This window comes from Moschus berezovskii, chromosome 9 (genome assembly GCF_049115385.1).
Source record: "Moschus berezovskii isolate FMDL1 chromosome 9, NW_MosBer_1.0, whole genome shotgun sequence".
In the NCBI taxonomy this organism is placed as follows: domain Eukaryota; kingdom Metazoa; phylum Chordata; class Mammalia; order Artiodactyla; family Moschidae; genus Moschus; species Moschus berezovskii.
Genome location: NC_142468.1, coordinates 106893530 through 106910625, shown reverse-complemented (window position 1 = coordinate 106910625; position 17096 = coordinate 106893530). Strand labels below are relative to the sequence as shown.

The 17096-nt window shown below is 37.8% G+C and overlaps 1 protein-coding gene across 1 annotated transcript; it reads left to right on the top strand.

Moving 5' to 3' along the window:
• Positions 1-2533: 2533 nt before the first annotated feature.
• Positions 2534-7640, top strand: LOC129562705 (olfactory receptor 4F3/4F16/4F29-like). The gene is made up of 2 exons (XM_055436102.2): positions 2534-3435; positions 7610-7640. Exons 1-2 carry the CDS (start codon positions 2534-2536, stop codon positions 7638-7640), a joined length of 933 nt encoding a protein of 310 aa, XP_055292077.2.
• The last annotated feature ends 9456 nt before the right edge of the window (positions 7641-17096 follow it).

The window sequence follows — 17096 nt, the reverse complement described above, 5'->3', positions numbered from 1 at the left end:
ACAGACCAATTCAGATAAATTTAAGCAGAGGATGATTATTCTTGAAATTCAGATTTGAGGCTGGAAGGTTAATGGAATGCATATTCTAATGTACATAAGATAAAGATAGTGAGATGGAAAGCATGACAGTAAGCAATTACATATTCAGGAGGCATAATATGTAAAACAAATAGAAGTTTTAGAGGATAAAAAGGAACTGATTTAATTTTAAATGGGAAGAGGAATGAGAAGAGGGGTGTAAAAAGTGTTTTAAAGAACTCAGCTTAACTGATGTTGGGGAAAAGTAGAAGGAAATAAAATATATTAATAGGAAAATAATTGGCATCTTATTTTAAAACAAGAATGCAGAAATGCGTCTCTGGAAGAGACAATAAACATGAAAGGAAAAGACAAATATATAGGACTTTTGTGTTAATAAGGAAGTGATAAAATGAATACTATCTTTACCAAAACAACACAAATTAAATGTGGAAAAGTTCTTTTTCTGCTGATGACATTATTGTAAGCCAAGAAAATCCAAGACATTACTATAAAAAATTATTACACAGAGTGTGGTAAGGTATCTGCATATAAGGACAGAAGGAACTTTTCTTCATTTTTGCAAGATGACTCTAGACATGGAAATAAGAAAAGAGATTCTGTTCATAATGCTAAGAAAAAAAGCTAAAAAATACATAGGAACACGTTTTACAAAGAAGGCATAGAATATGTGTAATAAAAGACAAAATCTTATTAAATGACAAACAAAATTTGAACAGATGAATAGATGCACTATATTTTATTTATTTATTTGGCTGTGTTGGGTCTTAGTTGCAGCATTAGAACTCTTAGTAGCAGCACGTGGGATCTACTTCTTTGACCATGAATCCAACCTTGTACCTTTGCATGAGAACTAGAAATCTCAGCACCTGAACCACCAGGGAAGTCCCATGCATGATATTCTTAACTGAGAAGATATCATCATAACGATACTTTATCCCAAGTTAATATATAAATTTCATGCAATTAAAATCAAGACCAGTAGAATTTTTTAGGGGGATTGGATAAAATGATCTTAAAGTTTGTATGGAATAATACCTACTCAAGAATAGCCAAGAAAGCATGAAAAATAATAACAGGAAAGGAGGGACTTGCTTTATCATGAGACAATGCATAAAGCCACTATTATGAAATACTCTGATATTTCTACAGATGTAGATAAATATAGCAGTGGAAATAGAAGAAATAATTTGGAAGCAGACCCCAAATATCTGAAAATTTAGCAAAATGAAAATGGTAATTAAATTCAGTGGGGAAAGAATAGGCTATTTAACACATGGTGCCATTACATGGTGCCATTACAATTCTATTATACCTGTAAGAAATTAAAAGTGGACTGATATTTTAAAACATATACAAATGTAATAGAGCACAGTTCTAAATAGAAAACAAAATATAATAAAATATTGAAAGAAAATCTAAGGGTATGTATGATCCAGGAACAAAGGAGATCGTAACTGAGAGTAAATTCAGTAGCTATAAGGCAAGTAAGACCTGTATTTAATAGTATAACATTTAAATCATATAACTTGGGTATAACCAAAGAAATCATAAACAAAATAGCGGGTAATTGATTTAAAAATATAACAAATGACAAAAACTTAACATCTACAATATAAAAAGAGCTCTTACAAATGACAAGAAACAGCACAATAAGAAAAAGGAAAATACACGGAAAGGTAATTCACAGACAAGCAAATCCAAACTGCAATGTTCAAATCATTTGATTGTCAGACAATGAAAATTAGAGTAACAATGAACTATAACTTTTCACTCACTACACTGGCAACAATTTAAAAAGTGTTAACATTTATTCTTGTGGAAATATGTCTATTATAGCCTTTTGGAAACACAATCAAGCAAAACTACCCAAATTAAAGATATATGTACTTTGACCCAGTAATCTCATTTTAAGTGTTGATGTCATGAAAGAAAAAATTAATACAAAAAAATCTGTGTGTAAAGATATTTGTAGCATTGTTTGTAGGGCTCCCAAAACTAGAAACTAGGTAAATGCTTATTAACAGGGAAATTAGTAAATAAATTATGGTCTATCCACACTGTGAATCAGGCAGCGATTACAAAGAATGAATTAGAGCACCTCTCCAGACAGCTTTCTGTACCTTTTTGTACATGTTTTCATTCTGTGGCATATTTCAGTAGAGAAATTTGAAAGTACAAATCTATTTCCTGAGTAACCTCTCTTTAAATCCAAAGGTACTTTTGTCTACACTTTCCTTTCTTGTTTAGACACTAAAGCCTAAACTAAATTTGAGGTACATGATTAAATAATACCAAAGATTTATGCAGGGGACATTTCTGATTCTGGCTCTTTGTTCTACTTGTACAGTGTAAACTCTAAGTAACTCTAAAATGGCAAGATGATCTTTAGTTTCTGACATTTTTGCAAGGACTTTCTTTCCAACTTACTAATTGTCTGTCTCCCTCTTATGCTCTTCAGTTAACCTCAGGGTCAGCCTTGTGCATGAAGTTGATGGATGGAGGAAATCGCTCAGTGGTGTCTGAATTTTTGCTGCAGGGACTCACCAGTTCTTGGGAGATCCAGATTCTTCTTTTTCTATTTTTCACGGTATTTTATATAGCGAGTATGTTGGGAAACCTTCTCATTGTGCTCACAGTTCTCTCAGACCACCATTTACATTCCCCCATGTACTTTTTGTTGGCAAATCTCTCCTTCATTGACACAGGTGTTTCCAGCATTGCAACTCCAAAGATGATTGCTGACCTTTTCAGAAGACACAAAGTCATCTCCTTGAGAGGCTGCATCACTCAGATGTTCTTTATTCACACAGTTGGGGGTGCAGAGATGGTGCTGCTCATAGTCATGGCCTATGACCGGTATGTTGCTATCTGTAAGCCGCTCCACTATCTGACCATCATGAGCCTAAGCATGTGCACTTCTCTTCTGGCTGTTGCTTGGACTATTGGACTCATCCACTCTGTGGCCCAGCTGGCTTTTGTTGTCAACTTACCCTTTTGTGGCCCCAATGAAATGGATAGCTTTTACTGTGATTTTCCTCGGTTCATCAAACTTGCATGTACAGACACATATAGACTGGAGTTTCTGGTCACTGCCAACAGTGGCTTCATCTCCATGGGCACCTTCTTTATCCTGATTGTGTCTTACATCTTCATCCTGGTCACGGTTCGCAAACAGTCTTCAGGTGGTTCATCCAAGGCCCTTTCTACCCTCTCAGCTCACATCACTGTGGTAGTTTTTTTCTTTGGCCCTTGCATTATTGTCTATGTGTGGCCATTCCCTACCTTACCCATAGATAAATTTTTAGCCATCTTTGATGCTCTTATTACTCCTTTTATGAATCCTATTATCTATACATTTAGAAACAAGGAGATGAAGATGGCAATGAAGAGACTGTTTGGTAAGGTTTTAAGTTTCAAGAAGAGTTTTTTCATGCACAATCCAAGAAATTCAGATTGATCTTGACTATTCTTTGAAATTGTCCTCTTTTAATTACCCTTTTCATATATATTTTCAATGTATTTAATGATGTTGTTTGGGCTTCCCTGGTGGCTCAGTGGTAAAGAATCTGCCTGTAAGCAAGAGATACGGGTTTGATCCCTGGATCGGGAAGACATATCATAAATCTTTTCAGTGTATTTAAGATTTTCAGTATCCACTGAAACCTCTCCTCAGGGATTCTGTTCTGAGCTGGTCAGTTTTTCATACGAACACTTACTCTAAGGAATCTGAAAATATTCAGTTCAGTTCAGTCGTTCAGTTGTGTCTGACTCTTTGCGACCCCATGAATCACAGCACGCCAGGCCTCCCTGTCCATCACTAACTCCCGGAGTTCACTCAAATTCATGTCCATCGAGTCGGTGATGTCATCCAGCCATCTCATTCTCTGTCGTCCCCTTCTCCTCCCGCCCCCAATCCTTCCCAGCTTCAGAGTCTTTTCCAGTGAGTCAACTCGTCGCATGAGGTGGCCAAAGTATGAGTTTCAGCTTTAGCGTCAGTCCTTCCAATGAATACTGAGGACTGATCTCCTTTAGAATGGACTGGTTGGATCTCCTTGCAGTCCTGAAAATATTCAGTTCAGTTCAGTCGTTCAGTTGTGTCTGACTCTTTGCGACCCCATGAATCACAGCACGCCAGGCCTCCCTGTCCATCACCAACTCCCGGAATACACTCAAACTCATGTCCACAGAGTCGGTGATGCCATCCAGCCATCTCATTCTCTGTCATCCCCTTCTCCTCCCGCCCCCAACCTTTCCCAGCATCAGAATCTTTTTCAGTGAGTCAACTCGTCGCATGAGGTGGCCAAAGTATTGCAGTTTCAGCTTTAGCATCAGTCCTTCCAATGAACACCCAGGATTGATCTTTAGAATGGACTGGTTGGATCTCCTTGCAGTCCAAGGGACTCTCAAGAGTCTTCTCCAGCACCACAGTTCAAAAGCATCAATTCTTCGGCGATCAGCTTTCTTCACAGTCCAACTCTCACATCCATACATGACCACGGGAAAAACCATTTCCTTGACTAGACGGACCTTGGTTGGCAAAGTAATGTCTCTGCTTTTTAATATATTATCAAGGTTGGTCATAACTTTCCTTCCAAGGAGTAAGCGTCTTTTAATTTCATGGCTGCAATCAGCATCTGCAGTGATTTTGGAGCCCAAAAAAATAAAGTCTGACACTGTTTCCACTGTTTTTCCATCTATTTCCCATGAAGTGATGGGACCAGATGTCTTGATCTTTGTTTTCTGAATGTTGAGCTTCAAGCCAACCTTTTCACTCTCCTCTTTCACTTTCATCAAGAGGCTTTTGAGTTCCTCTTCACTTTCTGCCATAAGGGTAGTGTCATCTGCATATCTGAGATTATTGATATTTCTCCCAGCAATCTTGATTCCTGCTTGTGCTTCTTCCAGCCCAGCGTTCCTCATGATGTACTCTGCATATAAGTTAAATAAGCAAGGTGACAATATACAACCTTGACGTACACTTTTTCCTATTTGGAACCAGTCTATTGTTCCATGTACAGTTCTGACTGTTGCTTCCTGACCTGCATACAGGTTTCTCAAGAGGCAGGTCAGGTGGTCTGGGATTCCCATCTGTTTCAGAATGCTGCACAGTTTATTAGGGAGTAGTAAATTCAGCGGGCTTCTCTGGTAGCTCAGCGGTAAAGAATCTGCCTGCAATGAAGAAGATGCAGTTTCAATCTCTGAGTTGAGAATATCCACTAGGAGGAGGGCATGGCAACCCCTGGTGGGCTACAGTCCTTAGAGTTGCAAAGAGTCGGACACGACTGAAATGACTGAACACACATGCACAGTAAATTCAGCACTGGAATATTACATCCTTATTATTTTTTATTATAGATGTTGGTAAAGGCTCATGTCTCATATAATGGGCACATTTTCTATTAAAACAAAATGTTGGATACTCTTCTCTTAGATAGCAGTTCTCAAAGATGTAGCTCTTCTGGTATACATATGTACTGCTATTGAAGTCCTTTGTGTTTCTCAGTGTCTATATACCCAGAAGAAAAAACAAAACAAAAAAGAAAACTACCCACGTAGCTTTGAGAATCTGAGGCTTCTAACATCTGAATTTTGCCATCCACACTCAGATTTAATTAATAATAAGGTTTATATTTTTTATTTATTTATTTTTTAGATTAACCAGGCAAGTTTTATTATCAAGTGTAACAATTCTACAAAAATTCAGTAGTATTGTAGTATTACTGCCTATCTTAAAGTCTTTCAGAGCTCTGGGCAAACAGCATCTTAAAGCAGCCAAGTATAAAGAAATATTTTTATAATCTTAAGTGCCAGTTATCACCAATTTTAAATTTAGTTATGATTAGAATATTACATTTTGGATAACTCATATAATGACAACTCAGGCGGCATTAATATTATTAATTAATCAAATGTTTTGAGACTTGGTCATGTAAATTTCTACTCCTCGGTGTTTATGATTTTTTCCTAAACAAGAGTCACTATTTTTATATGACAATGATAACTACGTGAGACTAAATGATTATAAATGGATTGAATATTTTGTAGATAAGAGGCAATACTGAATTAAAAAGGAAAAGATAGCTATATTATGAGAATGAGGTTAATAACTAAATAAAACAAAGTATAGAAATTACAAAAGAAAATTTATTACAAAACTGTATAAATAAATAATAAAAAAGTTTATTACTAAACTGTATAATGAAGAAACGTATTAAATTTTTCATGTGCTAAAATGTTGCATGTAATTATTAAAAAATAAATATACCATTCAGAAATAGTATAAGTAAGTATTCAAAGAGTATCTCACTGTTCTTTTTTCTTTTTTTTAAAGGAAAGCTTGTTTTTTTTATTTAACTGGCGTATAGTTGATTTATAATATTATTAGCTATTAGTTTCAGATGTATAGCATAGTGATTTTTTCTGATTATATTCTATTATAGGTTATTATAAGATATTGAGTATAATTCCCTGTGATATACAGTAAATCCTCATTGCTTATTTATTCTTGTATAGTGTTTTTTTGTATCTCTTAATCCCATAATTATAATTTATTCCTCCTCTCCTCCTTGGTAACCATAAATTTGTTTTCTATGTCTGTGAGTCTATTTCTGCTTTGTATCCAGATTCACTTGTATTATTTTTAGACCATGTATGAGTGATATCATGTTGTATTTGTCTCTCTCTGAAATTTCACTAAGCATATATATATATATCCTTCCTCTTTATTTTTCTATGGTGTTTTTTAATGTTCTGGAAGAAATCATCAAGAAGACTAGCTCATGCAAAAAATTACATAAATATGGAGAAGGAAATGGCAACCCACTCTAGTATCCTTGCCAGAAAAATCTCATGGACAGAGGAGCCTGGTGGGCTGCAGTCCATGGGGTCGCAGAGAGTCGGGCATGACTGAGTGACTAAAACTCTAAGGAATCTCCACATTGTTCTCCATAGTGACTGTACCAATTTACATTCCTACCAACAGTGTAGGAGAGTTTCCTTTTCTCCACACGCTCTCCAGCGTTTATGTTTGTAGATTTTTTGACAATGACCATTCTGACCAGTGTGAAGTGATAGTTTGATTTGTATTTCTCTAATAATCAGTTATTTTGAGCAACTTTTCAAGAGCTCTTTAGCCATCTGTATATCGTCTTTGGAGAAATGTCTACATAGATATTCTGCTTATCGTTTCTCAGCCTTTTGGCTAGGATCAAGTGTAGATCTTCTGCCCATTTTTTGATTTTTTTTTTATACTGAGCCACATAAACTGTTTGAATATTTAAGAGATTAATCCCTTTTTGGTTGATTCACTTGCAAATATTTTGTTCCATTATGTGAGCTGTCTTTTCATTTTTTTATGGTTTCCTTTGCTATGCAAAAGCTTTTAATTAGATCTCATTTGTTCATTTTTGTTTTTATTTTCATTATTTGAAGAGTTGGATCAAAAAAGATCTTGCTGTGATTTATGTCAAAGAGTGTTCTGAGTGTTTTCCTCTAAGAGTTTTATAGTATCCTGCCTTACATTTAGGTCTTTAATCCATTTTGGGTTTATTTTTGTGTGTGATGTTAGGGAGTGTTCTAATTTCATTCTTTACATGTAGCTGTCCAGTTTTGCCAGCACAACTTATTGAAGAGATTGTATTTTCTCAATTGTATATTCTTGCCTCTTTTCTCATAGATTAGGTGGTCATAGGTGTGTGGGTTTATCTCTAGACTTTCTATCCTGTTTCACTGATCTATATGTCTGTTTTTGTGTGAGTACCATATTGTTGTGATGACTACAGTTTTGTAGTATAGTCTGAAGTCCGGGAGCCTGACTTCTCCAGTTTCGTTTTTCTTTCTCAAGATTGTTTTCATTATTCATTATCTGCTGTGTTTCCATACAAATTGAAAAAAAAATGTTCTAATTAAGGAATTTTTAACTCTTTCAGTTCAGTTCAGTCACTCAGTCGTGTCCGACTCTCCGTGACCCCATAAATCACAGCATGCCAGGCCTCCCTGTCCATCACCAACTCCCGGAGTTCACTCAAACCCATGTCCACAGAGTCGGTGATGCCATCCAGCCATCTCATTCTCGGTCGTCCCTTTCTCCTCCTGCCCCCAACCTTTCCCAGCATCAGAGTCTTTTCCAGTGAGTCAACTCGTTGCATGAGGTGGCCAAAGTATTGCAGTTTCAGCTTTAGCATCAGTCCTTCCAATGAACATCCAGGATTGATCTCCTTTAGAATGGACTGGTTGGATCTCCTTGCAGTTCAAGGGACTCTCAAGAGTCTTCTCCAGCACCACAGTTCAAAAGTATCAATTCTTTGGCGCTCAGCTTTCTTCACAGTCCAACTCTCACATCCATACATGACCACGGGAAAAACCATTGCCTTGACTAGATGGACCTTGGTTGGCAAAGTAATGTCTCTGTTTTTTAATATACTATTGAGGTTGGTCATAACTTTCCTTCCAAGGAGCAAGCGTCTTTTAATTTCATGGCTGCAATCAGCATCTGCAGTGATTTTGGAGCCCCCAAAAATAAAGTCTGACACTGTTTCCACTGTTTCCCCATCTATTTCCCATGAAGGGATGGGACCAGATGTCATGATCTTTGTTTTCTGAATGTTGAGCTTCAAGCCAACCTTTTCACTCTCCTCTTTCACTTTCATCAAGAGGCTTTTGAGTTCCTCTTCACTTTCTGCCATAAGGGTAGTGTCATCAGCCTATCTGAGGTTATTGATATTTCTCCTGGCAATCTTGATTCCAGCTTGTGCTTCTTCCAGCCCAGCATTCCTTTTAGAATACTATCTGGCACATACTAGGTCTATGAATGAATGATCTGATTGAATGAATGAGAAAACTACAAGAGACTATGGCAGTGCCTTGGAGTGGGAGTACTGAACTGTTCACTACTGCAGCACCTTTAGAGTGGCATTCTGCCTGCTAGACTGGCCTACCTCTGTCTACCTAAAACTATGGTCTCCTCACTTTGCCAAATATCCTAACAGTCAAGATTTTCACATACCTACCCTATGAGGATGGCATTACCGACTCGATGGACATGAGTTTGAGTGAACTCTGGGAGTTGGTGATGGACAGGGAGGCCTGGCGTGCTGTGACTCATGGGGTCGCAAAGAGTTGGACATGACTGAGCGACTGAACTGAACTGAACCCTATAAGAACTGTACTGAGTTTGAATTTGTGGGCAAGAAGTTCCATGTTAAATGGTGACTTCCTCAAGAATAAAGTTACCATCATATTAAAAAAAACAAAAACATTACATAAATAGAAATTCAATTAATCAGAAAATATACTGAATGTTTGCTGTATCTAAATCCTGTGTCAGGAGCTGTAGAAAACTGTGTTAGAAGTATACAACTCAGTTTTAGGAAGGGACAATGGATCTCTAAGGCAAAAATCATTGCAAATAAGTAAGGAGTGTGGTATGGTGGGCAGACTGAACAAAAAGGTTTGAGTAGAGGGGATTCATGAATTTGTGAACATTATGGAATGGAGTGGAAAATTCTTAAAGAGATGGGAATACCAGACCACCTGACCTGCCTCTTGAGAAACCTGTATGCAGGTCAGGAAGCAACAGTTAGAACTGGACATGGAACAACAGACTGGTTCCAAATAGGAAAAGGAGTATGTCAAGGCTGTATATTGTCACCTTTCTTATTTAACTTATATACAGAGTACATCATGAGGAACGCTGGGCTGGATGAAGCACAGGCTGGAATCAAGATTTCTGGGAGAAATATCAATAATCTCAGATATGCAGATGACACTACCCTTATGGCAGAAAGTGAAGAGGAACTCAAAAGCCTCTTGATGAAAGTGAAAGAGGAGAGTGAAAAGGTTGGCTTGAAGCTCAACATTCAGAAAACAAAGATCATGACATCTGGTCCCATCCCTTCATGGGAAATAGATGGAAAAACAGTGGAAACAGTGTCAGACTTTATTTTTTTGGGCTCCAAAATCACTGCAGATGCTGATTGCAGCCATGAAATTAAAAGACGCTTACTCCTTGGAAGGAAAGTTATGACCAACCTTGATAATATATTAAAAAGCAGAGACATTACTTTGCCAACCAAGGTCCATCTAGTCAAGGCTATGGTCTTTCCCGTGGTCATGTATGGATGTGAGAGTTGGACTGTGAAGAAAGCTGATCGCCGAAGAATTGATGCTTTTGAACTGTGGTGCTGGAGAAGACTCTTGAGAGTCCCTTGGACTGCAAGGAGATCCAACCAGTCCATTCTAAGGGAGATCAATCCTGGGTGTTCATTGGAAGGACTGATGCTAAAGCTGAAATTGCAATACTTTGGCCACCTCATGCGACAAGTTGACTCACTGGAAAAGACTCTGATGCTGGGAAATGTTGGGGGCGGGAGGAGAAGGGGACGACAGAATGAGATGGCTGGATGGTATCACCGACTCTGTGGACATGAATTTGAGTGAACTCAGGGAGTTGGTGGTGGATAGGGAGGCCTGGTGCGCTGTGATTCATGGGGTCATGGAGAGTCGGACATGACTGAGTGAATGAACTGAACTGAACTGAACTGATGGAATGGAGTTAGAAGTCATGCTGAGTCATCTTCTGAGGTAAGTACATGCCTTGGGAAGGAGAGAAGCTTCTGGAGAGCTCTGAAGGCTAAGGGTAGCCTGATGCCACAGCATGACAGAAGATGGATACCTACTCTACCATGTTGCCTAACCAGGGTCCACGAAGCCTGAAAAGATTTGACCCTGCCAACTTCATTGAGCCTTTTCCTTCTTCTTAGCCATTTTGGACTTTGTTGCTTGAGTATACCAAGCTCATGGTCTGAAACCTGTACACTGGCCCTTCACTTCACTTGTGGAGAGTTTTGTCTAGGTAAATGTAGGGCTGGTTCCTTCTCATCATTAAGATTGATATCAACACCAGAAAAACACTTCTCTTTTGCCTTACTACTCTAGTTATTCTCTAACATATGCTTTGTTTAATACCTTCATGACTTTTTAAAAAAATCTATTTGAGAGATTGCTTTGTTAGTGTTTTTCCTCCCACTGGAAAGAAAAGTACATAAATCAGGAAGTAAGAATTTTTGTTATTTGTACCTAGTATGCATGCATGCTAAGTCACTTCAGTCGTGTCCAACTCTGAGTGACCCTATGAACTGTAGCCCACCAGGGTCTTCTGTCCATGGGATTCTCCAGGCAAGAATACTGGAGTGGGTTGTCCAGCCCTCCTCCATCTTTCTGACCCAGGGATCGAAACCATGTCTCTTAGGTCTCATGCGTTGGCAGGAGGATTGTTTACCACTAGCGCCAACTGGGAAGCCCTTTGTACCTAGAGGGATACTCAATTTATAGCAGGAAGTCAGTAATATTTGCCTGACTTACAGTAGAAAGTCAACAATTATTTGTGCAAAGAGCAATGGTAAATAAAAGTTGAGAAGGAGAAAAAAACAACTCTTTCCTTCTAAATAACAAGGAATGGAAAAGAATGGGAAAATCTGGCAGATTTACCACAAATATTTTGTGTTAACTTTTTCAGGATAACAAACTAGTGGAATCTAAGGTACATTTATAGCTTAAATACAGAGAAGCACAAAGAAGAAAAGGAAAAAAGTCACCAAAAACAATCCCACTCAAACACAACAGTTAAAATTTTGTTATGTTTCTTTTGAGATATTTATTTATGCATTTGGGCTTCCCACATGGTGCTAGTGGTAAAGAATCCACCTGCCAATGCAGCAGTCATGGCTTTGATTCCTGGGTCAGGAAGATCCCCTGGAGGAGGGCATGGCAGCCCACTCCAGAATTATTGAGTGGAGAATCCCACAGAGGAGCCTGGATGGCTACAGTCCATAGGGTTGCAAAGAGTCTGACATGACTGAAGTGACTTAGCATACATTTACAAATTATACAAAATAATATCACACTATTCCACAACTCATTTAACAATACAATATGTAAATCTTTTCATGCTGATGTATATACTTCTAGCATGTAGTTCTTGGTGGCTATGTGGTAATTGAATGGGCAGAGTTATTTTGCTTTAGTCAAAACTTTATTGTTGTCATTTATTTCTGATTACCAGTTACCAACAGTACTACTATGGAAGATCTTGACATATCTCATTCTACATATAAAGCTTTGATTCCTTCCTTATGACAACTTAACAGAGATGAAATCACTATGCTAAAATATATTTGTAAGGTTTCATTATATATTGTAAAATTATCCTCTAAAATGGTTGGGTCAATTTAAAATTCCTTCACCAGCAGTGAATTAGAGGACTAGTTGCTCCCACCTTTGCAAAAGGTGGATGTATAATTAATTTGAATCTTTATAAACCTAAAAATAAAATTGTTATTTACTGATCCAGTTAAAATTTTCTTAATTTTTGTTATAAAATATTACATATTTATGAAACATGTAGCACACATTTGTTAGAAAGTACAGCTGAAACTGCAATACTTTGGCCACCTCATGCGACGAGTTGACTCACTGGAAAAGACTCTGATGCTGGGAAAAGTTGGGGGCGCGAGGAGAAGGGGACGACTGAGAATGAGATGGCTGGATGGCATCACCGACTCTGTGGACATGAGTTTGAGTGAGCTCCGGGAGTTGGTGATGGACAGGGAGGCCTGGCATGCTGTGATTCATGGGGTCGCGGAGAGTCGGACACTACTGAGCGACTGAACTGAAGTGAATTGAACAATACCTGTGATCCCACGTATCATTGCATCTATTCTCCTAACGTCTATTCCTTTACTCTGCTTCCCACTCAGATGTAATCAATATTCTGGGTGTTTTGGTTTATGCTTCTTTTGCCTTTTTGAAAAATAATTTTAATAATTAAGTATATATTTACAAACATTATGAAGTTTAATTTAACTCATTTGTAAAGTATATATGTATACTTAAAATATGCATAATGTATTAGAACTTATTCAAGAAAAACTATGAATACATATTTTTAAGGAATTTCTCTTTTTCATCTTTACAGTTTTACAATTTATTTGCATACTCAATGTTGAAAAGCTGAAAGTTTTTCCTCTAAGATCAGGAACCAGATGAGGATGCCTGCTTTTGGTACTTTTATTCAACATAGTGTTAGAAGTCTTAGCCACAGTGATCAGACAAGAAAAAGAAAAGGCATTCAAATTAAAAGGTAAGAAATAAAAATGTCACTATTTGCAGATGACATGATACTAAATGTAGAAAAACCTAAAGACTCCACCAAAAAAACTATTAGAACTAATAAGTGAATTCAGTAAAGTTGCAGGATACAAAAACAATATACAGAATTTTTTGCATTTTTATACACTAATTCAAAGAAATCAAGAATGCAATTCTATTTACAATTGCATCAAAAAGAATAAAATACCTATGAATAAATTTAACCAAGGAGGTAAAAGACTTATAATCTCAAAATTAGAAGATATTCATGAAAGAAACTGAAGATGACCCAAATAAGTGAAAAGAAATTATGTGTTCATGGACTGAAAGAATTAATATCATTAAAATGTTCATACCACCCAAGGCCAAATGAAACTCCAATACTTTGGCCACCTCATGTGACGTGTTGACTCACTGGAAAAGACTCTGATGCTGGGAGAGATTGGGGGCGGGAGGAGAAGGGGACGACAGAGAATGAGATGGCTGGATGGCATCACCGACTTGATGGACATGAGTTTGAGTGAACTCCGGGAGTTGGTGATGGACAGGGAGGCCTGGCATGCTGTGATTCATGGGGTTGCAAAGAGTCGGACATGACTGAGCGACTGAAATGAACTGAACTGAACTGAACTGAACCACCCAAGGCAATCTACAGATTCAGGGCACTCTCAATCTAAATATCCATGGCATATTTCACATAACTATAATAAACAATCATTAAATTTGTATGATAGCTGTTCAGTCATGTCTGACTCTTTGTGATCCCATGGACTGTAGCCTGCCAAGCTCCTCTGTCCATGGAATTCTCCAGGCAAGAATACTGGAATGGGTACCCATTGCTTTCTCCAGGGGATTTTCCTGACCCAGAGATTGAACCCAGGTTTCCTTCATTTCAGGCAGATTCTTTACCATCTGAGCCACCAGGGAAGCCTTAAATTTGTATGGAATCATGAAATATCCTGAACTGCCAAAATAATTTTGAGAAATACACACAAATCTAGAGATATTGGAGGGCTTCTCTGGTAGTCTAGTGGTAAAAATCCACCTGTCAATGCAGGGGACACAGGTTCCATCCCTGGTCTAGGAAGATTCCACATTTCATGGGGCAACTAAGCCCATGGATCACAACTACTGAGCCTGCATGCTGCACCTACTAAAACCAATGTGCCTACAGCCCATACTCCAGAACAAGAAAAGCCATCAAAATAAGTCCGTGCACTGCAACTAGAGAGTAGTGCCTGCTCGCTGCAACTGAAGAAAGCCCATGAATGGCAATGAAGACCTAGCATAGCCAAAATAATAATAATAAAACAGAGGCATTCATACTCTTTGATCTCAAACTGTACTAAAATGCTATAGCTTTCTAGGTGGCTCAGTGGTAAAGCATCTGCTTGCCAATGTAGGAGCCACAGGAGATGTGAGTTCATTCCCTGGGTTGGGAAGATCCCCTGGAGGAGGGCATGGCAACCCACTCCAGTATTCTTACCTGGAAAATCTCATGGACAGAGGTGCCTGGCGGGCTACAATCCATGGGGTCACAAAGAGTTGGAAAGACTGAGCATGTACACACTGTCATAGTAATCAAAACAGCATGATACTAGCACCAAAACAGACACATAGATAAATGGAACAGAATAGAAAGCCCAAACATGCAAATGCAGTCAATTAGTCTATGGCCAAAGGAATACAGTGGGGAATAGACAATGTTGGGAAAACGGGACAGCTACATGTAAAGAAATGAAACTATATCACTTTGTCACACCCAATATAAAAATAAACTCAAAATGAATTAAAAACTTAAAGATCAGCCCCAAAACCTTAAAACACCTAGGAGAAAACATGACCTATGCTGTCTTCATATTTAGTTGCTCTTTAATTCAGCCTTAGCAATATTTTTTTGGATCCGTCTCCTCAAGCAAGGGCAACAAAAACTAAAGTAAACAATGGGACTTCATCAAACTAAAAAAAAAAAAAAAAACCACCAAAAAGCTTTTGCACAAGGAAGGAAACCACCAAAAAAATGGAAAAGCAATCTACTAAGTGGACAAGACGTGTGGAAATTATATCTGTTGAAAGGTTAATATCGAAACTATATAAATAACTAATACAACTCAATACCAAAAAGATGGAAAAAATGAGCAGAGGACCTGAATGGGCATTTTTCCCCCCAAAAAAGACATACAGATGGCCAATGGACACATGGAAAGATGCTTAATATCATATCAGGAAAATGCAAATCAAAACCATAACTATAAAGAACCTCGTACCAGTCGGAATGGCTATCAGAAAAAACACAAGAAATAACAAGTATTGGTGAGGTTGAAGAGAAAAGGGACTCCTAGTACACTGTTGGTGGGAATGTAAATTGGTGCAACCACTAAGGAAAACAGTATGGAAGTTCTCCAAAAATTAAAAATAAAAATAACACGTGATTCAGCAATTCCACTCGTGTGTTTGTTGGAAGAAAATGAAATCACTTATCTTGAAAAGCTATATGTACATTGATGTTTACTGCAGCATTATTTACAATATCGAAAGTATGGAAACAACCTAAGTGTCTATCCACAGATGAATGTGTAAGGAAGATGTGGTATATATAACTTAACCTTAAACTTTGCAACAACATTGATAAACCTGCAGAGTATTATGCTATGTGAAATAAGTCACAGAAAGACAAATACTTTAGGTTTTCACTTATACATGAACTCTAAGAAACAAAACAAACAAATATTACAAAACAGAAATGGACTCACAGATACAGAGAACAAACTTGGTTACCAGAAGGGAAGGGAATGAGGGTTTGGGTGAAACACATGAAGGGGATTAAGAGGTGCAAACTTCCAGTTATAAAACAAATAAGTCACAGGAGTGTAATACAGCACAAGGAATAGTGTCAAGAATATAACTTTGTATGGCATATAATCTATAAACGTATCGAATAAGTATGGTGTATGCCTGAATCTATTATAAAGTGTCAACAGTTAAAAGAGCCATCTAACTAAAAATTAAGAAATAAAGATTTTTTTTGAAAGATCATGCTAGGTTTATTACATAAGTGACAAGAACAAAATTCATAATTACATTTATTTATTTATTTTTTTCTGGAAGATGGCAGTTTATTTTATTTATTTATTTATTTAAATTTATTTTATTGGAGGCAAATTACCTTACATTAATATATTGGTTGGTTTTGCCATACATTGACATGAATCCGCCCCGGGTGTACATGTGTTCTCTTTCTTGAACCCCCCTCCCACCTCCTTCTTCCCCATATCCTCCCTCCATGTCATCCCCGTGCACCAGCCCCAAGCATCCTGTATCATGCGTAGAACCTGGACTGGTCACTTATGATACTATACATGCTACAATGCCGTTCTCCCCAATCATCCCCCCTTCACCCTCTCCCACAGAGTCCCAAAGACTGTTCTATATGCCTATGTCTCTTTTGCAGTCTCGTATATAGGGTTCAGGTTACCATCTTTCTAAATTCCATATATATGCGTTAGTATACTGTATTGATATTTTTCTTTCTGGCTTACTTCACTCTGTATAATTGGCTCCAATTTCATCCACCTCATTAGAACTGATTCAAATGCATTCTTTTTGATGGCTGAGTAATACTCCATTGTGTATATGTACCAAAGCTTTCTTATCCATTCATCTGCAGATGGACATCTAGGTTGCTTCCATGTCCTGGCTATTATAAACAGTGCTGCGATGAACATTGGAGTACATGTGTCTCTTTCAATTCTGGTTCCCTTGGTGTGTATGCCCAGGAGTGCAATTGCTGGATCATATGGCAGTTCTATTTCCAGTTTTTTGAGGAATCCCACACAGTTCTCCATAGTGGTTGTACTAGTTTGCATTCCCACCAACAGTGTAAGAGGGTTCCCTTTTCTCCACACCCT

Bases quoted from the DNA above. Each gene is read 5' to 3' on its own strand.
- LOC129562705 (XM_055436102.2), top strand. From the start codon at position 2,534: ATGGATGGAGGAAATCGCTCAGTGGTGTCTGAATTTTTGCTGCAGGGA. The intron at 3,436-7,609 runs GTTTGGTAAGGT...GTGTGATGTTAG, and splicing joins AAGATGGCAATGAAGAGACT to GGAGTGTTCTAATTTCATTC.